At 37.3% G+C, this 21,198-nt stretch overlaps 1 protein-coding gene across 1 annotated transcript in view; it reads left to right on the top strand.

Annotated features, from left to right (window-relative positions):
- The window catches only part of LOC104099897 (small ribosomal subunit protein uS13c), a 28,864-nt gene extending 11,241 nt beyond the window's left edge, over positions 1–17,623 (top strand). Inside the window, exon 3 of the mRNA XM_070187353.1 lies at positions 17,317–17,623. Coding sequence (XP_070043454.1) covers positions 17,317–17,484 — 168 coding nt within the window. The 3' untranslated portion in view covers positions 17,485–17,623. The remainder of the gene's footprint in view (positions 1–17,316) is intronic.
- The last annotated feature ends 3,575 nt before the right edge of the window (positions 17,624–21,198 follow it).

The raw sequence follows: 21,198 nt of genomic DNA, 5'->3' as shown, positions 1-21,198 counted from the left end.
AGTGGATCCGACACATTATCACTTGACTTTACATAGTCAATTGTGATAATTCCTCTAGAAAGTAATTGCCTAACGGTTTTATGTCTTCGTCGTATATGACGAGATTTACCGTTATACATAATGCTCCCAGCCCTTCCAATTGCCGCTTGACTATCACAATGTATGCATATTGGTGCCAACGGTTTGGGCCAAAATGGAATGTCTTCCAAGAAATTCCGGAGCCATTCAGCTTCTTCACCGGCTTTATCTAAGGCTATGAATTCAGCCTCCATTGTAGAGCGGGCAATACATGTTTGTTTGGACGACTTCCAAGATACCGCTCCTCCACCAATAGTGAATACATATCCACTCGTGGACTTAGAATCAGTTGAACCGGTGATCCAATTTGCATCACAGTATCCCTCAATCACCGCAGGAAATTACTGTAGTGCAATTCAAAGTTCTGGGTATGTTCTAAATATCCCAAAACTCGTTTCATTGCCATCCAATGAGATTGGCCTGGATTGCTCGTATATCGACTCAGTTTACTTATAGCACAAGCTATGTCTGGTCGTGTACAATTCATGATATACATTAAGCATCCCAATACACGAGCATAATCCAATTGTGATATGCTTTGGCCTTTGTTCTTTGCTAATGCAAGATTCACGTCAATTGGAGTCTTTGCAACTTTAAAGCCCAAGTGCTTGAATTTTTCAAGTACTGTCTTAATATAATGAGATTGTGACAATGCCAGACCTTGAGGAGTCTTATTGATCTTAATTCCCAGAATTAAATCAGCAACTCCCAAGTCTTTCATATCAAACTTGCTATTGAGCATACGGCTTAGTAGCATTTATGTTGGCAATGCCATTACTCATTATCAACATATCATCCACATATAGGCAAACAATGACTATGTGATTTGGAACATTTTTAATGTACACGCATTTATCACATTCATTTATCTTAAAACCATTTGACAACATTGTTTGGTCAAATTTCGTATGCCATTGTTTGGGTGCTTGTTTTAGTCCGTAAAGAGACTTAACAAGTCTACATACCTTCTTTTCTTTACCTGGAACCACAAACCCTTCAGGTTGTTCCATGTAAATTTCTTCCTCCAACTCTCCATTTAAGAAGGCCGTCTTAACATCCATTTGATGAATTTCAAGACCATACACTGCAGCTAATGCTACTAACATCCGTATGGACGTAATTCTTGTAACTGGAGAGTATGTATCAAAGTAGTCTAGACCTTCTCGTTGTCTATACCCTTTGACTACGAGCCTTGCCTTGAATTTATCAATAGTGCCATCATCTTTGATTTTTCTCTTAAAAATCCATTTAGAACCCAAAGGTTTATTTCCAGGAGGAAGATCAACCAATTCCCATGTATGGTTGTTCAATATGGATTCTATTTCACTATTGACTGCCTCTTTCCAAAACAATGATTCCGAAGAAGTCATAGCTTCTTTAAATGTTTGAGGCTCATTCTCCAATAAGAAAGTCACAAAATCTGGTCCAAATGAAGTAGACGTTCTTTGACGTTTACTACGTCTTGGATTCTCCTGATTACATGTACTTTCTTTTGTTTCTTCCCGAGGTCGTTTAGATCCTTCACCAAACGACTCATATTCCTTTTTATACGGATATATATTTTCAAAAAACTCAGCATTATCTGATTCTATAACCGTATTATTATGAATGTCGGGATTTTCTGATTTATGAACCAGAAATCGATATGCTTTACTATTTGTCGCATATCCTATGAAAACACAATCAACGGTTTTCGGTCCTATCTTTACCCTTTTGGGTTTAGGAACTTGCACTTTTGCCAAACACCCCCACACTTTAAAATAATTCAAGTTGGGCTTCCTTCCTTTCCATTGTTCATAAGGAATGGATTGTGTTTTGCTATGGGGCACTCGATTTAATATTCGATTAGCCGTAAGAATGGCTTCCCCCCACAAGTTCTGTGGCAAACCAGAACTTATCAACAACGCATTCATCATCTCCTTTAATGTGCGATTTTTTCTTTCCGCAATCCCATTAGATTGGGGCGTGTAAGGGGCTGTTGTTTGATGAATAATTCCATATTCTAAACATATTTCTTCAAAAGGAGATTCATATTCACCACCCCTATCACTTCCTTATCATTTTTACTTTCTTGTTAAGTTGCGTTTCAACTTCATTTTTGTATTGCCTGAATGCGTCTATTGCTTCATCTTTACTATTCAGTAAGTAAACATAGCAATATCGAGTACCATCGTCAATAAAAGTTATGAAATACTTCTTTCCACCGCGAGATGGTATTGACTTCATGTCACAAATATCTGTGTGAATTAAGTCTAAAGGATTTGAATTCCTTTCAACTGACTTATAAGGATGTTTAACATACTTAGATTCCACACATATTTGACATTTTGATTTTTCGCATTCAAACTTGGGCAGTACTTCCAAGTTAATCATTTTCCGCAAGGTTTTATAATTGACATGACCCAAACGTACATGCCATAAATCATTTGACTCAAGTAAGTAAGAAGAAGCTGAAATATTATTATTATTTTCAACAACCATTACATTTAGATTGAAAAAGCCCTCGGTGAGGTAACCTTTTCCCACAAATATTCCATTCTTACTAATTACAACCTTGTTGGATACAAAAACGCACTTAAAACCGTGCTTAACAAGAAGTCCAGTAGAGACTAAATTCTTTCTCATTTCGGGAACATAAAGGACATTGTTCAAAGTCATGACCTTGCCAGAAGTCATTTTTAGAAATACCTTCCCATATCCTTCAACTTTTGCTGTTGAAGCATTTCCCATATAAACTGTCTCTCCGGGTTCAGCAAGAGCATAGGTAGCAAAAGCCTCTCTAACTGCACAAACATGGCGAGTGGCTCCTGAATCAAACCACCACAGTTTAGGATTTCCCACCAAGTTACATTCAGAGAGCATGGCACACAAGTTATCAACATCATCATGGTTTACTACCATGTTTGCTTGACCCCTTTTCTTGTCTTTCTTCGGAGCACGACACTCCGTAGATTTGTGTCCGGTTTTCCCACAGTTGTAGCAGTTTCCACTGAACCGCTTCTTGCTTGGGTTGTATTTCGGACCAGAAGCCTTCTTCCTCTTTTTGTTAGCTTCAACAATATTTGCTCCCATTATTGTTGAATTTCCACGGCCTCTCCTTTCAGCAGCTTTATTGTCCTCTTCGATTCTCAACCGAACAATGAGATCTTCAAGGGACATTTCCTTTCGTTTGTGTTTCAAATAATTTTTGAAGTCCTTCCACAACGGAGGCAACTTCTCAATCATTGCTGCTACTTGGAATGCTTCGTTGATTACAAGACCTTCAGCCAGTAGATCATGAATAATCACTTGCAATTCCTGGACTTGAGTAATAACAGACTTGCTATCTATCATTTTGTAGTCCAGAAATTTTGCGGCAACGAATTTCTTCATCCCGGCATCTTCAGTCTTATATTTCTTTTCAAGCGCATTCCACAATTCTTTGGATGTCTCCATGCTACTGTATACATTATACAGATTATCATCCAGTCCGCTAAGAATATAATTCTTGCATAAAAAATCAGAATGCTTCCACGCTTCAATCACGAGAAAGCGTTCATTATCTGGAGTTTTATCCGGCAGATCAGGAACATCTTCCTTGATGAACTTCTGTAGACATAACGTAGTTAAGTAGAAGAACATCTTCTGCTGCCAGCGTTTGAAATCAATCCCGGAAAATTTTCCGGGTTTTTCTGCCGGTGCCAACGCCGGTGTTCGGCTTGTCGTTGCGTTGGCAGTCGCCATCGGAACAGCTTGGTTTTCGTTTTCAGTCATCATCTTTTCCAGAAAAGAATGACACAAACAAACGTTTAATACACGTTTTCAAACTGGAGTAAAAATCACGTAGATTTTAATATCCAACAAAACGCCACGAAGGCTTAACTCTCTAAAACGGGAGTACACAAACCACAAAGGTTTTAGTTTGCAGAATAATAAGAATAACACAAGTACAGAAATAAATATTAAATTCCTTAAGATTGTTATTCCCGGTCAATATTGCTGTATTTGTAAATATTAATTCTGCAAAATATAAGTTAACGTAATGAAACAATAATAATAAATTCGAGCCCACTGAATTCACAGTGTTTCCTTAAGGAATTTAATCCCCTCCTAGTACCCAAGGTAATGGATTATTTCCTCCCAGGATAGAACGAATAACACACTGGTGTAGCGGTACTTCAAACCCCAGTGTTTCGGCGAACACAAAGTTCGGTAGCAAATCACACTTACAGTTGCTTTGTTTGAAGTTAAAAACAATGCAGAACGAAGGAGTATATACTCAGAAAAACGTATGGAAGTTCTGAGAGGAAGGAATGCAATGTATAGCCAATTTGTTGAGCGAATTGTATGTTGAGTTGAGTATCTTTCTTCAACATTTGCTGCTCATATATATAGCAGCCAAGAAGGAGTGCAAGACCAAACGTCCACCCTTCATGGTGGAGCAAGCATTACATGTTTGTGGAGCAAGCACTTCATGTTTGTGGAGCAAGCACTTCATGGTGGGAAGACCATTATCCGGCTGCCAAATTATCAATACACGGATTGGAAAATATCCGTTTACAAATACGGATAATCTTACGTTAATATTTACTATTAACAAATAAATTTGGTCCAAAAAATTAATCAATCAATCGATCATTTGACCAAATCCAAATCCAAATCCGAATCCGAATCCGAATCCGAATCCGAAGCCGAAGCCGTAGCCGTAGCCGAAGCCGAGCCGAGCGAGCGACGACGACGACGGCGCGAGGCTTGCTTTCTTCTTAACTCTTTAAGAGCTACAAGAAGAGCAATTATATATATACCCACCAAAAATGTCTTCCACTTCCAATATGGGACAATGTCTCATTGTTAAGAGGGGAAACTTAAAATTTTACTCAAAATTTCATTTTCCCTCCATTTCCCATTCACCCTCATTTTAAGAATATTACATCTTAAAATAAAACCTCAACAATCCCCCACATGAATGGGGAATGGCTATATCACGGAAGTATGCATGAAAAACTGTGTGATTTTCAAGCAAGGATTAATTGCATCTGGATAAGTAGGTTTCCCTTTGAACTTTCCGTAGTAAACTTATGTCGGATATACTCGGTCAATCGGTAGATTTGATATCTTTGAACCGTCGATCTTTGGTGTATACCTAGACAACCATAAGTCACACAATCAACCCTTAACCGTCTTTGGTTCTCATTGTTGTGTTCGTTTCAGCCATGAACACCGCCTGGTTTCATAAGTGCGTAGAGAACTGGCCTTACAAAGTTCTCCTTGAAGCGGCTCACACTTCACACTTAAATAGGTGATTCCTAAACGTGTCATCCTGTAGATACACTATTTGATATACCCCGTATCAAATTTAGAAATCATTAAAAAGCCTTAATGCTTTATCCTTGGTACTGAACATTGTCTCATCACGAGAATGGACTAAAATTTTATTTGACAATGTTGAACCGTCATTAATGACTTTGTTTGATCTCTTTGAACCTAGATCTTGGGATCTCCAGTCTTCTAGGTAGAGTTACCGCCACAATGACTTGTTCTCGGCCATAGCCCCATTCCCCTTGATGATTTCTCAACTACCTCTCTAGTTAGGCCTTTTGTAAGTGGATCCGACACATTATCACTTGACTTTACATAGTCAATTGTGATAATTCCTCTAGAGAGTAATTGCCTAACGGTTTTATGTCTTCGTCGTATATGACGAGATTTACCGTTATACATGACGCTCCCAGCCCTTCCAATTGCCGCTTGACTATCACAATGTATGCATATTGGTGCCAACGGTTTGGGCCAAAATGGAATGTCTTCCAAGAAATTCCGGAGCCATTCAGCTTCTTCACCGGCTTTATCTAAGGCTATGAATTCAGCCTCCATTGTAGAGCGGGCAATACATGTTTGTTTGGACGACTTCCAAGATACCGCTCCTCCACCAATAGTGAATACATATCCACTCGTGGACTTAGAATCAGTTGAACCGGTGATCCAATTTGCATCACAGTATCCCTCAATCACCGCAGGGAAATTACTGTAGTGCAATTCAAAGTTCTGGGTATGTTCTAAATATCCCAAAACTCGTTTCATTGCCATCCAATGAGATTGGCCTGGATTGCTCGTATATCGACTCAGTTTACTTATAGCACAAGCTATGTCTGGTCGTGTACAATTCATGATATACATTAAGCATCCCAATACACGAGCATAATCCAATTGTGATATGCTTTGGCCTTTGTTCTTTGCTAATGCAAGATTCACGTCAATTGGAGTCTTTGCAACTTTAAAGCCCAAGTGCTTGAATTTTTCAAGTACTGTCTTAATATAATGAGATTGTGACAATGCCAGACCTTGAGGAGTCTTATTGATCTTAATTCCCAGAATTAAATCAGCAACTCCCAAGTCTTTCATATCAAACTTGCTATTGAGCATACGCTTAGTAGCATTTATGTTGGCAATGCCATTACTCATTATCAACATATCATCCACATATAGGCAAACAATGACTATGTGATTTGGAACATTTTTAATGTACACGCATTTATCACATTCATTTATCTTAAAACCATTTGACAACATTGTTTGGTCAAATTTCGTATGCCATTGTTTGGGTGCTTGTTTTAGTCCGTAAAGAGACTTAACAAGTCTACATACCTTCTTTTCTTTACCTGGAACCACAAACCCTTCAGGTTGTTCCATGTAAATTTCTTCCTCCAACTCTCCATTTAAGAAGGCCGTCTTAACATCCATTTGATGAATTTCAAGACCATACACTGCAGCTAATGCTACTAACATCCGTATGGACGTAATTCTTGTAACTGGAGAGTATGTATCAAAGTAGTCTAGACCTTCTCGTTGTCTATACCCTTTGACTACGAGCCTTGCCTTGAATTTATCAATAGTGCCATCATCTTTGATTTTTCTCTTAAAAATCCATTTAGAACCCAAAGGTTTATTTCCAGGAGGAAGATCAACCAATTCCCATGTATGGTTGTTCAATATGGATTCTATTTCACTATTGACTGCCTCTTTCCAAAACAATGATTCCGAAGAAGTCATAGCTTCTTTAAATGTTTGAGGCTCATTCTCCAATAAGAAAGTCACAAAATCTGGTCCAAATGAAGTAGACGTTCTTTGACGTTTACTACGTCTTGGATTCTCCTGATTACATGTACTTTCTTTTGTTTCTTCCCGAGGTCGTTTAGATCCTTCACCAAACGACTCATATTCCTTTTTATACGGATATATATTTTCAAAAAACTCAGCATTATCTGATTCTATAACCGTATTATTATGAATGTCGGGATTTTCTGATTTATGAACCAGAAATCGATATGCTTTACTATTTGTCGCATATCCTATGAAAACACAATCAACGGTTTTCGGTCCTATCTTTACCCTTTTGGGTTTAGGAACTTGCACTTTTGCCAAACACCCCCACACTTTAAAATAATTCAAGTTGGGCTTCCTTCCTTTCCATTGTTCATAAGGAATGGATTGTGTTTTGCTATGGGGCACTCGATTTAATATTCGATTAGCCGTAAGAATGGCTTCCCCCCACAAGTTCTGTGGCAAACCAGAACTTATCAACAACGCATTCATCATCTCCTTTAATGTGCGATTCTTTCTTTCCGCAATCCCATTAGATTGGGGCGTGTAAGGGGCTGTTGTTTGATGAATAATTCCATATTCTAAACATATTTCTTCAAAAGGAGATTCATATTCACCACCCCTATCACTTCTTATCATTTTTACTTTCTTGTTAAGTTGCGTTTCAACTTCATTTTTGTATTGCCTGAATGCGTCTATTGCTTCATCTTTACTATTCAGTAAGTAAACATAGCAATATCGAGTACCATCGTCAATAAAAGTTATGAAATACTTCTTTCCACCGCGAGATGGTATTGACTTCATGTCACAAATATCTGTGTGAATTAAGTCTAAAGGATTTGAATTCCTTTCAACTGACTTATAAGGATGTTTAACATACTTAGATTCCACACATATTTGACATTTTGATTTTTCGCATTCAAACTTAGGCAGTACTTCCAAGTTAATCATTTTCCGCAAGGTTTTATAATTGACATGACCCAAACGTACATGCCATAAATCATTTGACTCAAGTAAGTAAGAAGAAGCTGAAATATTATTATTATTTTCAACAACCATTACATTTAGATTGAAAAAGCCCTCGGTGAGGTAACCTTTTCCCACAAATATTCCATTCTTACTAATTACAACCTTGTTGGATACAAAAACGCACTTAAAACCGTGCTTAACAAGAAGTCCAGTAGAGACTAAATTCTTTCTCATTTCGGGAACATAAAGGACATTGTTCAAAGTCATGACCTTGCCAGAAGTCATTTTTAGAAATACCTTCCCATATCCTTCAACTTTTGCTGTTGAAGCATTTCCCATATAAACTGTCTCTCCGGGTTCAGCAAGAGCATAGGTAGCAAAAGCCTCTCTAACTGCACAAACATGGCGAGTGGCTCCTGAATCAAACCACCACAGTTTAGGATTTCCCACCAAGTTACATTCAGAGAGCATGGCACACAAGTTATCAACATCATCATGGTTTACTACCATGTTTGCTTGACCCCTTTTCTTGTCTTTCTTCGGAGCACGACACTCCGTAGATTTGTGTCCGGTTTTCCCACAGTTGTAGCAGTTTCCACTGAACCGCTTCTTGCTTGGGTTGTATTTCGGACCAGAAGCCTTCTTCTCTTTTTGTTAGCTTCAACAATATTTGCTCCCATTATTGTTGAATTTCCACGGCCTCTCCTTTCAGCAGCTTTATTGTCCTCTTCGATTCTCAACCGAACAATGAGATCTTCAAGGGACATTTCCTTTCGTTTGTGTTTCAAATAATTTTTGAAGTCCTTCCACAACGGAGGCAACTTCTCAATCATTGCTGCTACTTGGAATGCTTCGTTGATTACAAGACCTTCAGCCAGTAGATCATGAATAATCACTTGCAATTCCTGGACTTGAGTAATAACAGACTTGCTATCTATCATTTTGTAGTCCAGAAATTTTGCGGCAACGAATTTCTTCATCCCGGCATCTTCAGTCTTATATTTCTTTTCAAGCGCATTCCACAATTCTTTGGATGTCTCCATGCTACTGTATACATTATACATATTATCATCCAGTCCGCTAAGAATATAATTCTTGCATAAAAAATCAGAATGCTTCCACGCTTCAATCACGAGAAAGCGTTCATTATCTGGAGTTTTATCCGGCAGATCAGGAACATCTTCCTTGATGAACTTCTGTAGACATAACGTAGTTAAGTAGAAGAACATCTTCTGCTGCCAGCGTTTGAAATCAATCCCGGAAAATTTTCCGGGTTTTTCTGCCGGTGCCAACGCCGGTGTTCGGCTTGTCGTTGCGTTGGCAGTCGCCATCGGAACAGCTTGGTTTTCGTTTTCAGTCATCATCTTTTCCAGAAAAGAATGACACAAACAAACGTTTAATACACGTTTTCAAACTGGAGTAAAAATCACGTAGATTTTAATATCCAACAAAACGCCACGAAGGCTTAACTCTCCAAAACGGGAGTACACAAACCACAAAGGTTTTAGTTTGCAGAATAATAAGAATAACACAAGTACAGAAATAAATATTAAATTCCTTAAGATTGTTATTCCCGGTCAATATTGCTGTATTTGTAAATATTAATTCTGCAAAATATAAGTTAACGTAATGAAACAATAATAATAAATTCGAGCCCACTGAATTCACAGTGTTTCCTTAAGGAATTTAATCCCCTCCTAGTACCCAAGGTAATGGATTATTTCCTCCCAGGATAGAACGAATAACACACTGGTGTAGCGGTACTTCAAACCCCAGTGTTTCGGCGAACACAAAGTTCGGTAGCAAATCACACTTACAGTTGCTTTGTTTGAAGTTAAAAACAATGCAGAACGAAGGAGTATATACTCAGAAAAACGTATGGAAGTTCTGAGAGGAAGGAATGCAATGTATAGCCAATTTGTTGAGCGAATTGTATGTTGAGTTGAGTATCTTTCTTCAACATTTGCTGCTCATATATATAGCAGCCAAGAAGGAGTGCAAGACCAAACGTCCACCCTTCATGGTGGAGCAAGCATTACATGTTTGTGGAGCAAGCACTTCATGTTTGTGGAGCAAGCACTTCATGGTGGGAAGACCATTATCCGGCTGCCAAATTATCAATACACGGATTGGAAAATATCCGTTTACAAATACGGATAATCTTACGTTAATATTTACTATTAACAAATAAATTTGGTCCAAAAAATTAATCAATCAATCGATCATTTGACCAAATCCAAATCCGAATCCGAATCCGAATCCGAATCCGAATCCGAATCCGAAGCCGAAGCCGAAGCCGTAGCCGTAGCCGAAGCCGAGCCGAGCGAGCGACGACGACGACGGCGCGAGGCTTGCTTTCTTCTTAACTCTTTAAGAGCTACAAGAAGAGCAATTATATATATACCCACCAAAAATGTCTTCCACTTCCAATATGGGACAATGTCTCATTGTTAAGAGGGGGAAACTTAAAATTTTACTCAAAATTTCATTTTCCCTCCATTTCCCATTCACCCTCATTTTAAGAATATTACATCTTAAAATAAAACCTCAACAATCCCCCACATGAATGGGGAATGGCTATATCACGGAAGTATGCATGAAAAACTGTGTGATTTTCAAGCAAGGATTAATTGCATCTGGATAAGTAGGTTTCCCTTTGAACTTTCCGTAGTAAACTTATGTCGGATATACTCGGTCAATCGGTAGATTTGATATCTTTGAACCGTCGATCTTTGGTGTATACCTAGACAACCATAAGTCACACAATCAACCCTTAACCGTCTTTGGTTCTCATTGTTGTGTTCGTTTCAGCCATGAACACCGCCTGGTTTCATAAGTGCGTAGAGAACTGGCCTTACAAAGTTCTCCTTGAAGCGGCTCACACTTCACACTTAAATAGGTGATTCCTAAACGTGTCATCCTGTAGATACACTATTTGATATACCCCGTATCAAATTTAGAAATCATTAAAAAGCCTTAATGCTTTATCCTTGGTACTGAACATTGTCTCATCACGAGAATGGACTAAAATTTTATTTGACAATGTTGAACCGTCATTAATGACTTTGTTTGATCTCTTTGAACCTAGATCTTGGGATCTCCAGTCTTCTAGGTAGAGTTACCGCCACAATGACTTGTTCTCGGCCATAGCCCCATTCCCCTTGATGATTTCTCAACTACCTCTCTAGTTAGGCCTTTTGTAAGTGGATCCGACACATTATCACTTGACTTTACATAGTCAATTGTGATAATTCCTCTAGAGAGTAATTGCCTAACGGTTTTATGTCTTCGTCGTATATGACGAGATTTACCGTTATACATGACGCTCCCAGCCCTTCCAATTGCCGCTTGACTATCACAATGTATGCATATTGGTGCCAACGGTTTGGGCCAAAATGGAATGTCTTCCAAGAAATTCCGGAGCCATTCAGCTTCTTCACCGGCTTTATCTAAGGCTATGAATTCAGCCTCCATTGTAGAGCGGGCAATACATGTTTGTTTGGACGACTTCCAAGATACCGCTCCTCCACCAATAGTGAATACATATCCACTCGTGGACTTAGAATCAGTTGAACCGGTGATCCAATTTGCATCACAGTATCCCTCAATCACCGCAGGGAAATTACTGTAGTGCAATTCAAAGTTCTGGGTATGTTCTAAATATCCCAAAACTCGTTTCATTGCCATCCAATGAGATTGGCCTGGATTGCTCGTATATCGACTCAGTTTACTTATAGCACAAGCTATGTCTGGTCGTGTACAATTCATGATATACATTAAGCATCCCAATACACGAGCATAATCCAATTGTGATATGCTTTGGCCTTTGTTCTTTGCTAATGCAAGATTCACGTCAATTGGAGTCTTTGCAACTTTAAAGCCCAAGTGCTTGAATTTTTCAAGTACTGTCTTAATATAATGAGATTGTGACAATGCCAGACCTTGAGGAGTCTTATTGATCTTAATTCCCAGAATTAAATCAGCAACTCCCAAGTCTTTCATATCAAACTTGCTATTGAGCATACGCTTAGTAGCATTTATGTTGGCAATGCCATTACTCATTATCAACATATCATCCACATATAGGCAAACAATGACTATGTGATTTGGAACATTTTTAATGTACACGCATTTATCACATTCATTTATCTTAAAACCATTTGACAACATTGTTTGGTCAAATTTCGTATGCCATTGTTTGGGTGCTTGTTTTAGTCCGTAAAGAGACTTAACAAGTCTACATACCTTCTTTTCTTTACCTGGAACCACAAACCCTTCAGGTTGTTCCATGTAAATTTCTTCCTCCAACTCTCCATTTAAGAAGGCCGTCTTAACATCCATTTGATGAATTTCAAGACCATACACTGCAGCTAATGCTACTAACATCCGTATGGACGTAATTCTTGTAACTGGAGAGTATGTATCAAAGTAGTCTAGACCTTCTCGTTGTCTATACCCTTTGACTACGAGCCTTGCCTTGAATTTATCAATAGTGCCATCATCTTTGATTTTTCTCTTAAAAATCCATTTAGAACCCAAAGGTTTATTTCCAGGAGGAAGATCAACCAATTCCCATGTATGGTTGTTCAATATGGATTCTATTTCACTATTGACTGCCTCTTTCCAAAACAATGATTCCGAAGAAGTCATAGCTTCTTTAAATGTTTGAGGCTCATTCTCCAATAAGAAAGTCACAAAATCTGGTCCAAATGAAGTAGACGTTCTTTGACGTTTACTACGTCTTGGATTCTCCTGATTACATGTACTTTCTTTTGTTTCTTCCCGAGGTCGTTTAGATCCTTCACCAAACGACTCATATTCCTTTTTATACGGATATATATTTTCAAAAAACTCAGCATTATCTGATTCTATAACCGTATTATTATGAATGTCGGGATTTTCTGATTTATGAACCAGAAATCGATATGCTTTACTATTTGTCGCATATCCTATGAAAACACAATCAACGGTTTTCGGTCCTATCTTTACCCTTTTGGGTTTAGGAACTTGCACTTTTGCCAAACACCCCCACACTTTAAAATAATTCAAGTTGGGCTTCCTTCCTTTCCATTGTTCATAAGGAATGGATTGTGTTTTGCTATGGGGCACTCGATTTAATATTCGATTAGCCGTAAGAATGGCTTCCCCCCACAAGTTCTGTGGCAAACCAGAACTTATCAACAACGCATTCATCATCTCCTTTAATGTGCGATTCTTTCTTTCCGCAATCCCATTAGATTGGGGCGTGTAAGGGCTGTTGTTTGATGAATAATTCCATATTCTAAACATATTTCTTCAAAAGGAGATTCATATTCACCACCCCTATCACTTCTTATCATTTTTACTTTCTTGTTAAGTTGCGTTTCAACTTCATTTTTGTATTGCCTGAATGCGTCTATTGCTTCATCTTTACTATTCAGTAAGTAAACATAGCAATATCGAGTACCATCGTCAATAAAAGTTATGAAATACTTCTTTCCACCGCGAGATGGTATTGACTTCATGTCACAAATATCTGTGTGAATTAAGTCTAAAGGATTTGAATTCCTTTCAACTGACTTATAAGGATGTTTAACATACTTAGATTCCACACATATTTGACATTTTGATTTTTCGCATTCAAACTTGGGCAGTACTTCCAAGTTAATCATTTTCCGCAAGGTTTTATAATTGACATGACCCAAACGTACATGCCATAAATCATTTGACTCAAGTAAGTAAGAAGAAGCTGAAATATTATTATTATTTTCAACAACCATTACATTTAGATTGAAAAAGCCCTCGGTGAGGTAACCTTTTCCCACAAATATTCCATTCTTACTAATTACAACCTTGTTGGATACAAAAACGCACTTAAAACCGTGCTTAACAAGAAGTCCAGTAGAGACTAAATTCTTTCTCATTTCGGGAACATAAAGGACATTGTTCAAAGTCATGACCTTGCCAGAAGTCATTTTTAGAAATACCTTCCCATATCCTTCAACTTTTGCTGTTGAAGCATTTCCCATATAAACTGTCTCTCCGGGTTCAGCAAGAGCATAGGTAGCAAAAGCCTCTCTAACTGCACAAACATGGCGAGTGGCTCCTGAATCAAACCACCACAGTTTAGGATTTCCCACCAAGTTACATTCAGAGAGCATGGCACACAAGTTATCAACATCATCATGGTTTACTACCATGTTTGCTTGACCCCTTTTCTTGTCTTTCTTCGGAGCACGACACTCCGTAGATTTGTGTCCGGTTTTCCCACAGTTGTAGCAGTTTCCACTGAACCGCTTCTTGCTTGGGTTGTATTTCGGACCAGAAGCCTTCTTCCTCTTTTTGTTAGCTTCAACAATATTTGCTCCCATTATTGTTGAATTTCCACGGCCTCTCCTTTCAGCAGCTTTATTGTCCTCTTCGATTCTCAACCGAACAATGAGATCTTCAAGGGACATTTCCTTTCGTTTGTGTTTCAAATAATTTTTGAAGTCCTTCCACAACGGAGGCAACTTCTCAATCATTGCTGCTACTTGGAATGCTTCGTTGATTACAAGACCTTCAGCCAGTAGATCATGAATAATCACTTGCAATTCCTGGACTTGAGTAATAACAGACTTGCTATCTATCATTTTGTAGTCCAGAAATTTTGCGGCAACGAATTTCTTCATCCCGGCATCTTCAGTCTTATATTTCTTTTCAAGCGCATTCCACAATTCTTTGGATGTCTCCATGCTACTGTATACATTATACAGATTATCATCCAGTCCGCTAAGAATATAATTCTTGCATAAAAAATCAGAATGCTTCCACGCTTCAATCACGAGAAAGCGTTCATTATCTGGAGTTTTATCCGGCAGATCAGGAACATCTTCCTTGATGAACTTCTGTAGACATAACGTAGTTAAGTAGAAGAACATCTTCTGCTGCCAGCGTTTGAAATCAATCCCGGAAAATTTTCCGGGTTTTTCTGCCGGTGCCAACGCCGGTGTTCGGCTTGTCGTTGCGTTGGCAGTCGCCATCGGAACAGCTTGGTTTTCGTTTTCAGTCATCATCTTTTCCAGAAAAGAATGACACAAACAAACGTTTAATACACGTTTTCAAACTGGAGTAAAAATCACGTAGATTTTAATATCCAACAAAACGCCACGAAGGCTTAACTCTCTAAAACGGGAGTACACAAACCACAAAGGTTTTAGTTTGCAGAATAATAAGAATAACACAAGTACAGAAATAAATATTAAATTCCTTAAGATTGTTATTCCCGGTCAATATTGCTGTATTTGTAAATATTAATTCTGCAAAATATAAGTTAACGTAATGAAACAATAATAATAAATTCGAGCCCACTGAATTCACAGTGTTTCCTTAAGGAATTTAATCCCCTCCTAGTACCCAAGGTAATGGATTATTTCCTCCCAGGATAGAACGAATAACACACTGGTGTAGCGGTACTTCAAACCCCAGTGTTTCGGCGAACACAAAGTTCGGTAGCAAATCACACTTACAGTTGCTTTGTTTGAAGTTAAAAACAATGCAGAACGAAGGAGTATATACTCAGAAAAACGTATGGAAGTTCTGAGAGGAAGGAATGCAATGTATAGCCAATTTGTTGAGCGAATTGTATGTTGAGTTGAGTATCTTTCTTCAACATTTGCTGCTCATATATATAGCAGCCAAGAAGGAGTGCAAGACCAAACGTCCACCCTTCATGGTGGAGCAAGCATTACATGTTTGTGGAGCAAGCACTTCATGTTTGTGGAGCAAGCACTTCATGGTGGGAAGACCATTATCCGGCTGCCAAATTATCAATACACGGATTGGAAAATATCCGTTTATCAATCGATCATTTGACCAAATCCGAATCCGAATCCGAATCCGAATCCGAATCCGAATCCGAATCCGAATCCGAAGCCGAAGCCGAAGCCGAAGCCGAGCCGAGCGAGCGACGACGACGACGGCGCGAGGCTTGCTTTCTTCTTAACTCTTTAAGAGCTACAAGAAGAGCAATTATATATATACCCACCAAAAATGTCTTCCACTTCCAATATGGGACAATGTCTCATTGTTAAGAGGGGAAACTTAAAATTTTACTCAAAATTTCATTTTCCCTCCATTTCCCATTCACCCTCATTTTAAGAATATTACATCTTAAAATAAAATCTCAACAGTTTTAACTCAAAGTAGCATTTTGTAGGGAAGTGTCTAGTTATACCCCAAAAATATATAAAGTAGCATTTGCTAGGAATTAGTTCATTTCTAACTTTGCGCGGACTCACTTAGAGGATGGCTCAATTCAATCTTCATTCTCCATAACTTCAACCAAATAACGGGACTTTATGATTTTCTCTAAAGACGCCAATGAACAAACAAATGACGACAGAATTAGTAAAGAATGGATACCTAGTAACTTGCTTTCTTATTGTCCAATTATTGTTTGCCTCGATGGCTCGCATGCTTTAAACTTTAGTTCATTTAGTAATGCCTCCCTGTAGTTAATGGAAGAATAAATGCTAAAACACGAAAACACAGAGAAATCTTTTGTACATGATCTTTTTCTTAAGGCTAACTTTAATGCTTGGTTTCCAATTAGTAGAGATGCTACAGTAGTAGCAGCTACCTTCGTAAAGGTTCTGTTCGAAAAGGTTTTCTTGCGGACCTACAATATTGGTTTCCTTATGCATGTTATACATATTTTGTTTTGTAAAAGATACTATTGGAAGGGCAGTCATTGAAATAAAATTGTTTGGCTGGGGGGAAGCTGCTAAAATTGTTTGGCTGGGGGGAAGCTGCTCTTTTCCCCCCCTCCTGTCCATTTTCAGATATTTGTTTCCTGTTTCAAATTGTGGAGGCTTCTTGTCCTTGTATATTTGTGTATTTTTCCCCATCTTCTTTGGTTGGAATAGTGGAAGCGAAATCTTTGGCAGACATTGTGTGATTTCATTTGGTGTCTTTCTGTAAATGTAATACGTATATCAGTGGAGTTTGGATATGTTGGATCATGGCCTCTATAGCTGCCACCACCTAACCCCAAGTTAAAATAATTCTTATGGCAAAACAGTTCTTCTGGAAATGTTTATGTGCACAGAAAGAAATTGATAGCTTGTTTTAGGAGTGACGATGTCCGTTGTCATTCTTATATTATATAGTTGTTGGTCAATGCTTCCTATTTGAAATGGGGAAATGATATACTTCCGATGTTGGTTTCAGAGGAGATTCAATGCTCTTGCCATTAGGAGATTGAAGGAGATTCAGTGCTACAGAGGGGTAAGGCATATCCAAGGATTGCCTTGCAGAGGACAGCGAACAAAGAACAATTGTCGTACTTTGAAGGGCAAGAAAGTTGCAATTGCAGGGAAGAAGAAGGCACCTCGTTAATTCAAGTTTGGTTTTTCATTTCTTCTGGTAACTGACTTGTAAAAGCTATATACTATGGCAAACCATGCTTTGTTTGTTATTGATTAGTATTTTTATTGAAATCATTTACTACATTTCAAGATAGAGTTTTTATTCTCAATGGTGCCTTCAATGAGTGTTAATGCCTATTTTGTGGTTCTTTGAGGGTGATGACTCATGAAACAAGCATCACTTTTAATTATGCTCAAATATTGATAGTCGCTGGCCAAATGCAATACTTGAAGAATAACTTCGTTATACTTTGGTGACTGGTGGTCCAAGTTGTAGTTGTTTCGTGTTTGCCAGAATTGTCTTCACACTTCACCATCATTAAAAATATTAATCACTGCCTTAACAACTTATATGGAAGTTGAATTGAAATTATCAGTGGAGTCTTAACATTTTGGTATGTTTTTATGTGGAGTAATTGCAAATTTACGTTATTCTCAGTCATGATTTGGTTTCTTAGGTAACTATGGTCATTGTAATTGTTGCTGATGTACTATTGGCCTATAGAGTGCAGTCCCTACTGTTTTGGCCTAGTTTGAAGCTCAAGTTTAGTCCAGCGTTTGGGCCAACTAGGATTCATGTTTCTTGTACTTCCTTTTGTTTAAATACATATATTCTAACATATTTGGTAAAAATAGCACGGGCTAGCCAGTTTTCGGACTGGTCATTCAAAAATTGCCAGCGTTTGTCAAGTCATTGAAAAATAGTCACTATTTTGCTGCAACAGAGACCGGTCCAGCATAATATACTGGGGTTCGGTGCACCTGTGTATGAGCTTCCAGCATATTATGCTGGAACTCCAACATGTGGAAAGTTCCAGCATAATATACTGGAGATTCGAGCACTTGTGTATGAACTTCCAGCATATTATACTGGACCGGTATACTTTGCTGGAAGTATACTTATGCTGGAACTCCATTATATTACTGTAACTCCAGTATAATATGATGTAGTTCCAGTATACTTATGCTGGAACTCCAGTATAATATACTGGAGTATTTTCCGGATTTTGAACAGTGTTTTTGTTCAGATTTATCTTTACATGAAAAGTGGCTAAATTTCGATTACTTTCAAAGTGTAGCTATTTTTGAATGACCACTTGTAAATCTGACTATTTTTAAATTTCTCCCACATATTTGCCTCATTGTGTTACCAAACTACTAGTTATATACTCATACCATCCCCCAACTCAAAGAACAATATAGTGGTCAAGTGATTACATTTTGAGTCATAGTATTAAGAGTTTTAATTCAGTGACTAGAACCCGGTTAGGTCTACGCCCTTCCTACTAATCTTGTAAAAGAAAGAGAGTTTAAATTCTATGTATAAATAGTGTAAACAACACTTGCACAATATGGTTACTTGTAAAGTACAAAGTAATTTTTTTACACTATAAACGCATTCATGGTTAAAATTTGTCTGATAGTGTAAAAAATCTTAGGATTATATATATATATATATATATATATATATATATATATATATATATATATATATATATATCTTAAATTCAATCTTGAATTGAACTAATGCTTCTCACTTCTACAAAATAGGATTGATATTATTGATAAACATTGTTGGTATCTTTTGTCCATTCGTGAATTTGTTGATTAGATTCTTGACTACTTGCACTATGATTGACCGTTTAATTGATTTAATCAAGATTTTAGTATCAATATTAGTTAAGGAATAATACATCAAGGACCATCTCAAACTTGTCCTCTTTTTCAATTACGACCTTAAAATTGCGGGATTTTTGATACCCTTGAATCTGTTCGAAGCGAAATTATTAACTTCTGAGACTGCATGTGGCATAGAAAGTATATATTACTCTCTTATATAGCGTGAAAAACAAAAAAAATAAGGTTAAAAAAGATTATCTTGCAATATGTTTTTTATATTAAATGTATTTTTGCTACTTTTTCATTTTTCATTTTACTTTTTTCCTTATTCGTTTCCTTTTTCCTTTTCCTTCTTCCTTGTTTTCATTTCTCTTCTTCCCTTACTTACCGTTTTTCTCACCGAATAAATCATCTTCACCACCTTCAACTTCATTTCTATTGGAAGCCCGTCTTCACCTTCAAATTATAGAAAACTCACCCCACCATTGAAGATGACCCTCCATGTCTAAACTCATATGATCCCAAGGAAAAATCTTTCACCGACTTGCTGCTCAAACCATCAGAAGATGATCTAAAGTTCCAGTCTTATGTGTATAAAGTCGATTTTGTAGCAAAATTTCAATTGATATTCTTAAGAAGTATGGGTCACTAAATTAAGAACATTTAATTTGATTTATGATTTTGCCAAAGATTTTGCAAGAACATGGTTATATGATCTACATTAGTATGAATGACTAAGATTCAAAGGAGAAGTAGAATAAGATTCTTGGACAACCTACAGTTGGATGCTTTCTCTCAAATGTCAAGAAAGCAGTCAAGATTATTCTTCATTAATTATCATAAAGATACTGAAACTGGTGTTGTCTCCGACGAAATTAGGTGCTCCGCCCACCCAAAACATCGAGGAATATGCAGGGCTTGAAAAGTAAAAAAGAGTGAAAAGAAAAATGAAAAAAGAAAAAAGATAATACCTCTGTTCCTGAGAACCTATTTTCTTTTTTGTCCGTTATAAAAAATGACATTTTTTTAAATTTAAAAATAATTTAACTTAAACTTTATACCCTTAATAAGAAGCGTTTATAGCCACAGAAATACTTTAGCATGCTTATCACCAAAAGTTTTAAAAGAATTATATTCACACAAATATTATAGTTTGTTTAGGACCACAAGTTTTAAAAGTTTTTATTTTTTTCTTAAACTCCGTGACCAGTCAAACAAGTTCACATAAATTAAAACGGGGAGAGTAAATAACAAGAAAAAAATGAAGAAAAGTTTTTCTAATGAAATTGACAAGTGGCAAGCAAGGATTGGTGTATGTCAAGTGCTTTGTTTATTAGGACCCGTAAACTTTAAGGTCGTAAATGAAAAAAAATAAACAAGTTTGAAGGAGCCCTAGTGTATTATTCCTCATAATAAGAATAATTCTTATATGACCGAAGATCTTATCCTCAATAGTATTAGTGCGAGATCGAAATATATTATAGGTCTCGAATTAAACTATTTTTTTAACTTTTACAAAATAAAATTGATTATATTTGTCGTAACATATGGATAATATGGATGTCATGCAAAGTCCTCATGACAAGTGGCCATTGTATATAAGTATTTAGGTGGCAAGCTCTCTCGTCCAAATATTATATAGGTAAGAAACTCCCTTGGCCAAGTGTCTAACAAGTAACTATAGCATGATTTGGGAGGCAAAATACATAAGTTGTCACCTGAATTATAGACCAAATTTATGTTACACACTTTCTGTAGACGAAAATAATATTACACACGCAACCTTTCTAAAGTGTATCTAGTACACACCTTCTTTGACGAGGTCAGTAAAAAGTCTATTCGTGCAATTCACGCGTTTGACTTTAACCCTTTGAAAATTATTAAATTTGACCCACTATTTTTAACCCTTTATATTTATGACCCAACTCGACCCGACCCATCTGGTAAAAAGGGTTAAAATAAATTAACCGTAAATTTGTTCCCATTTCGCGATTCATCTCCAAATAGCTCTATTGAAGGCGATTCCGGCGACTATCCATTGTGAAGCCTTCATCTTGTATGAGGG

This window comes from Nicotiana tomentosiformis, chromosome 10 (genome assembly GCF_000390325.3).
Source record: "Nicotiana tomentosiformis chromosome 10, ASM39032v3, whole genome shotgun sequence".
Lineage (NCBI taxonomy): Eukaryota > Viridiplantae > Streptophyta > Magnoliopsida > Solanales > Solanaceae > Nicotiana > Nicotiana tomentosiformis.
The sequence above is the reverse complement of the archived record's forward strand: the minus strand, read 5'-3'. Positions and strand labels throughout refer to the sequence as shown.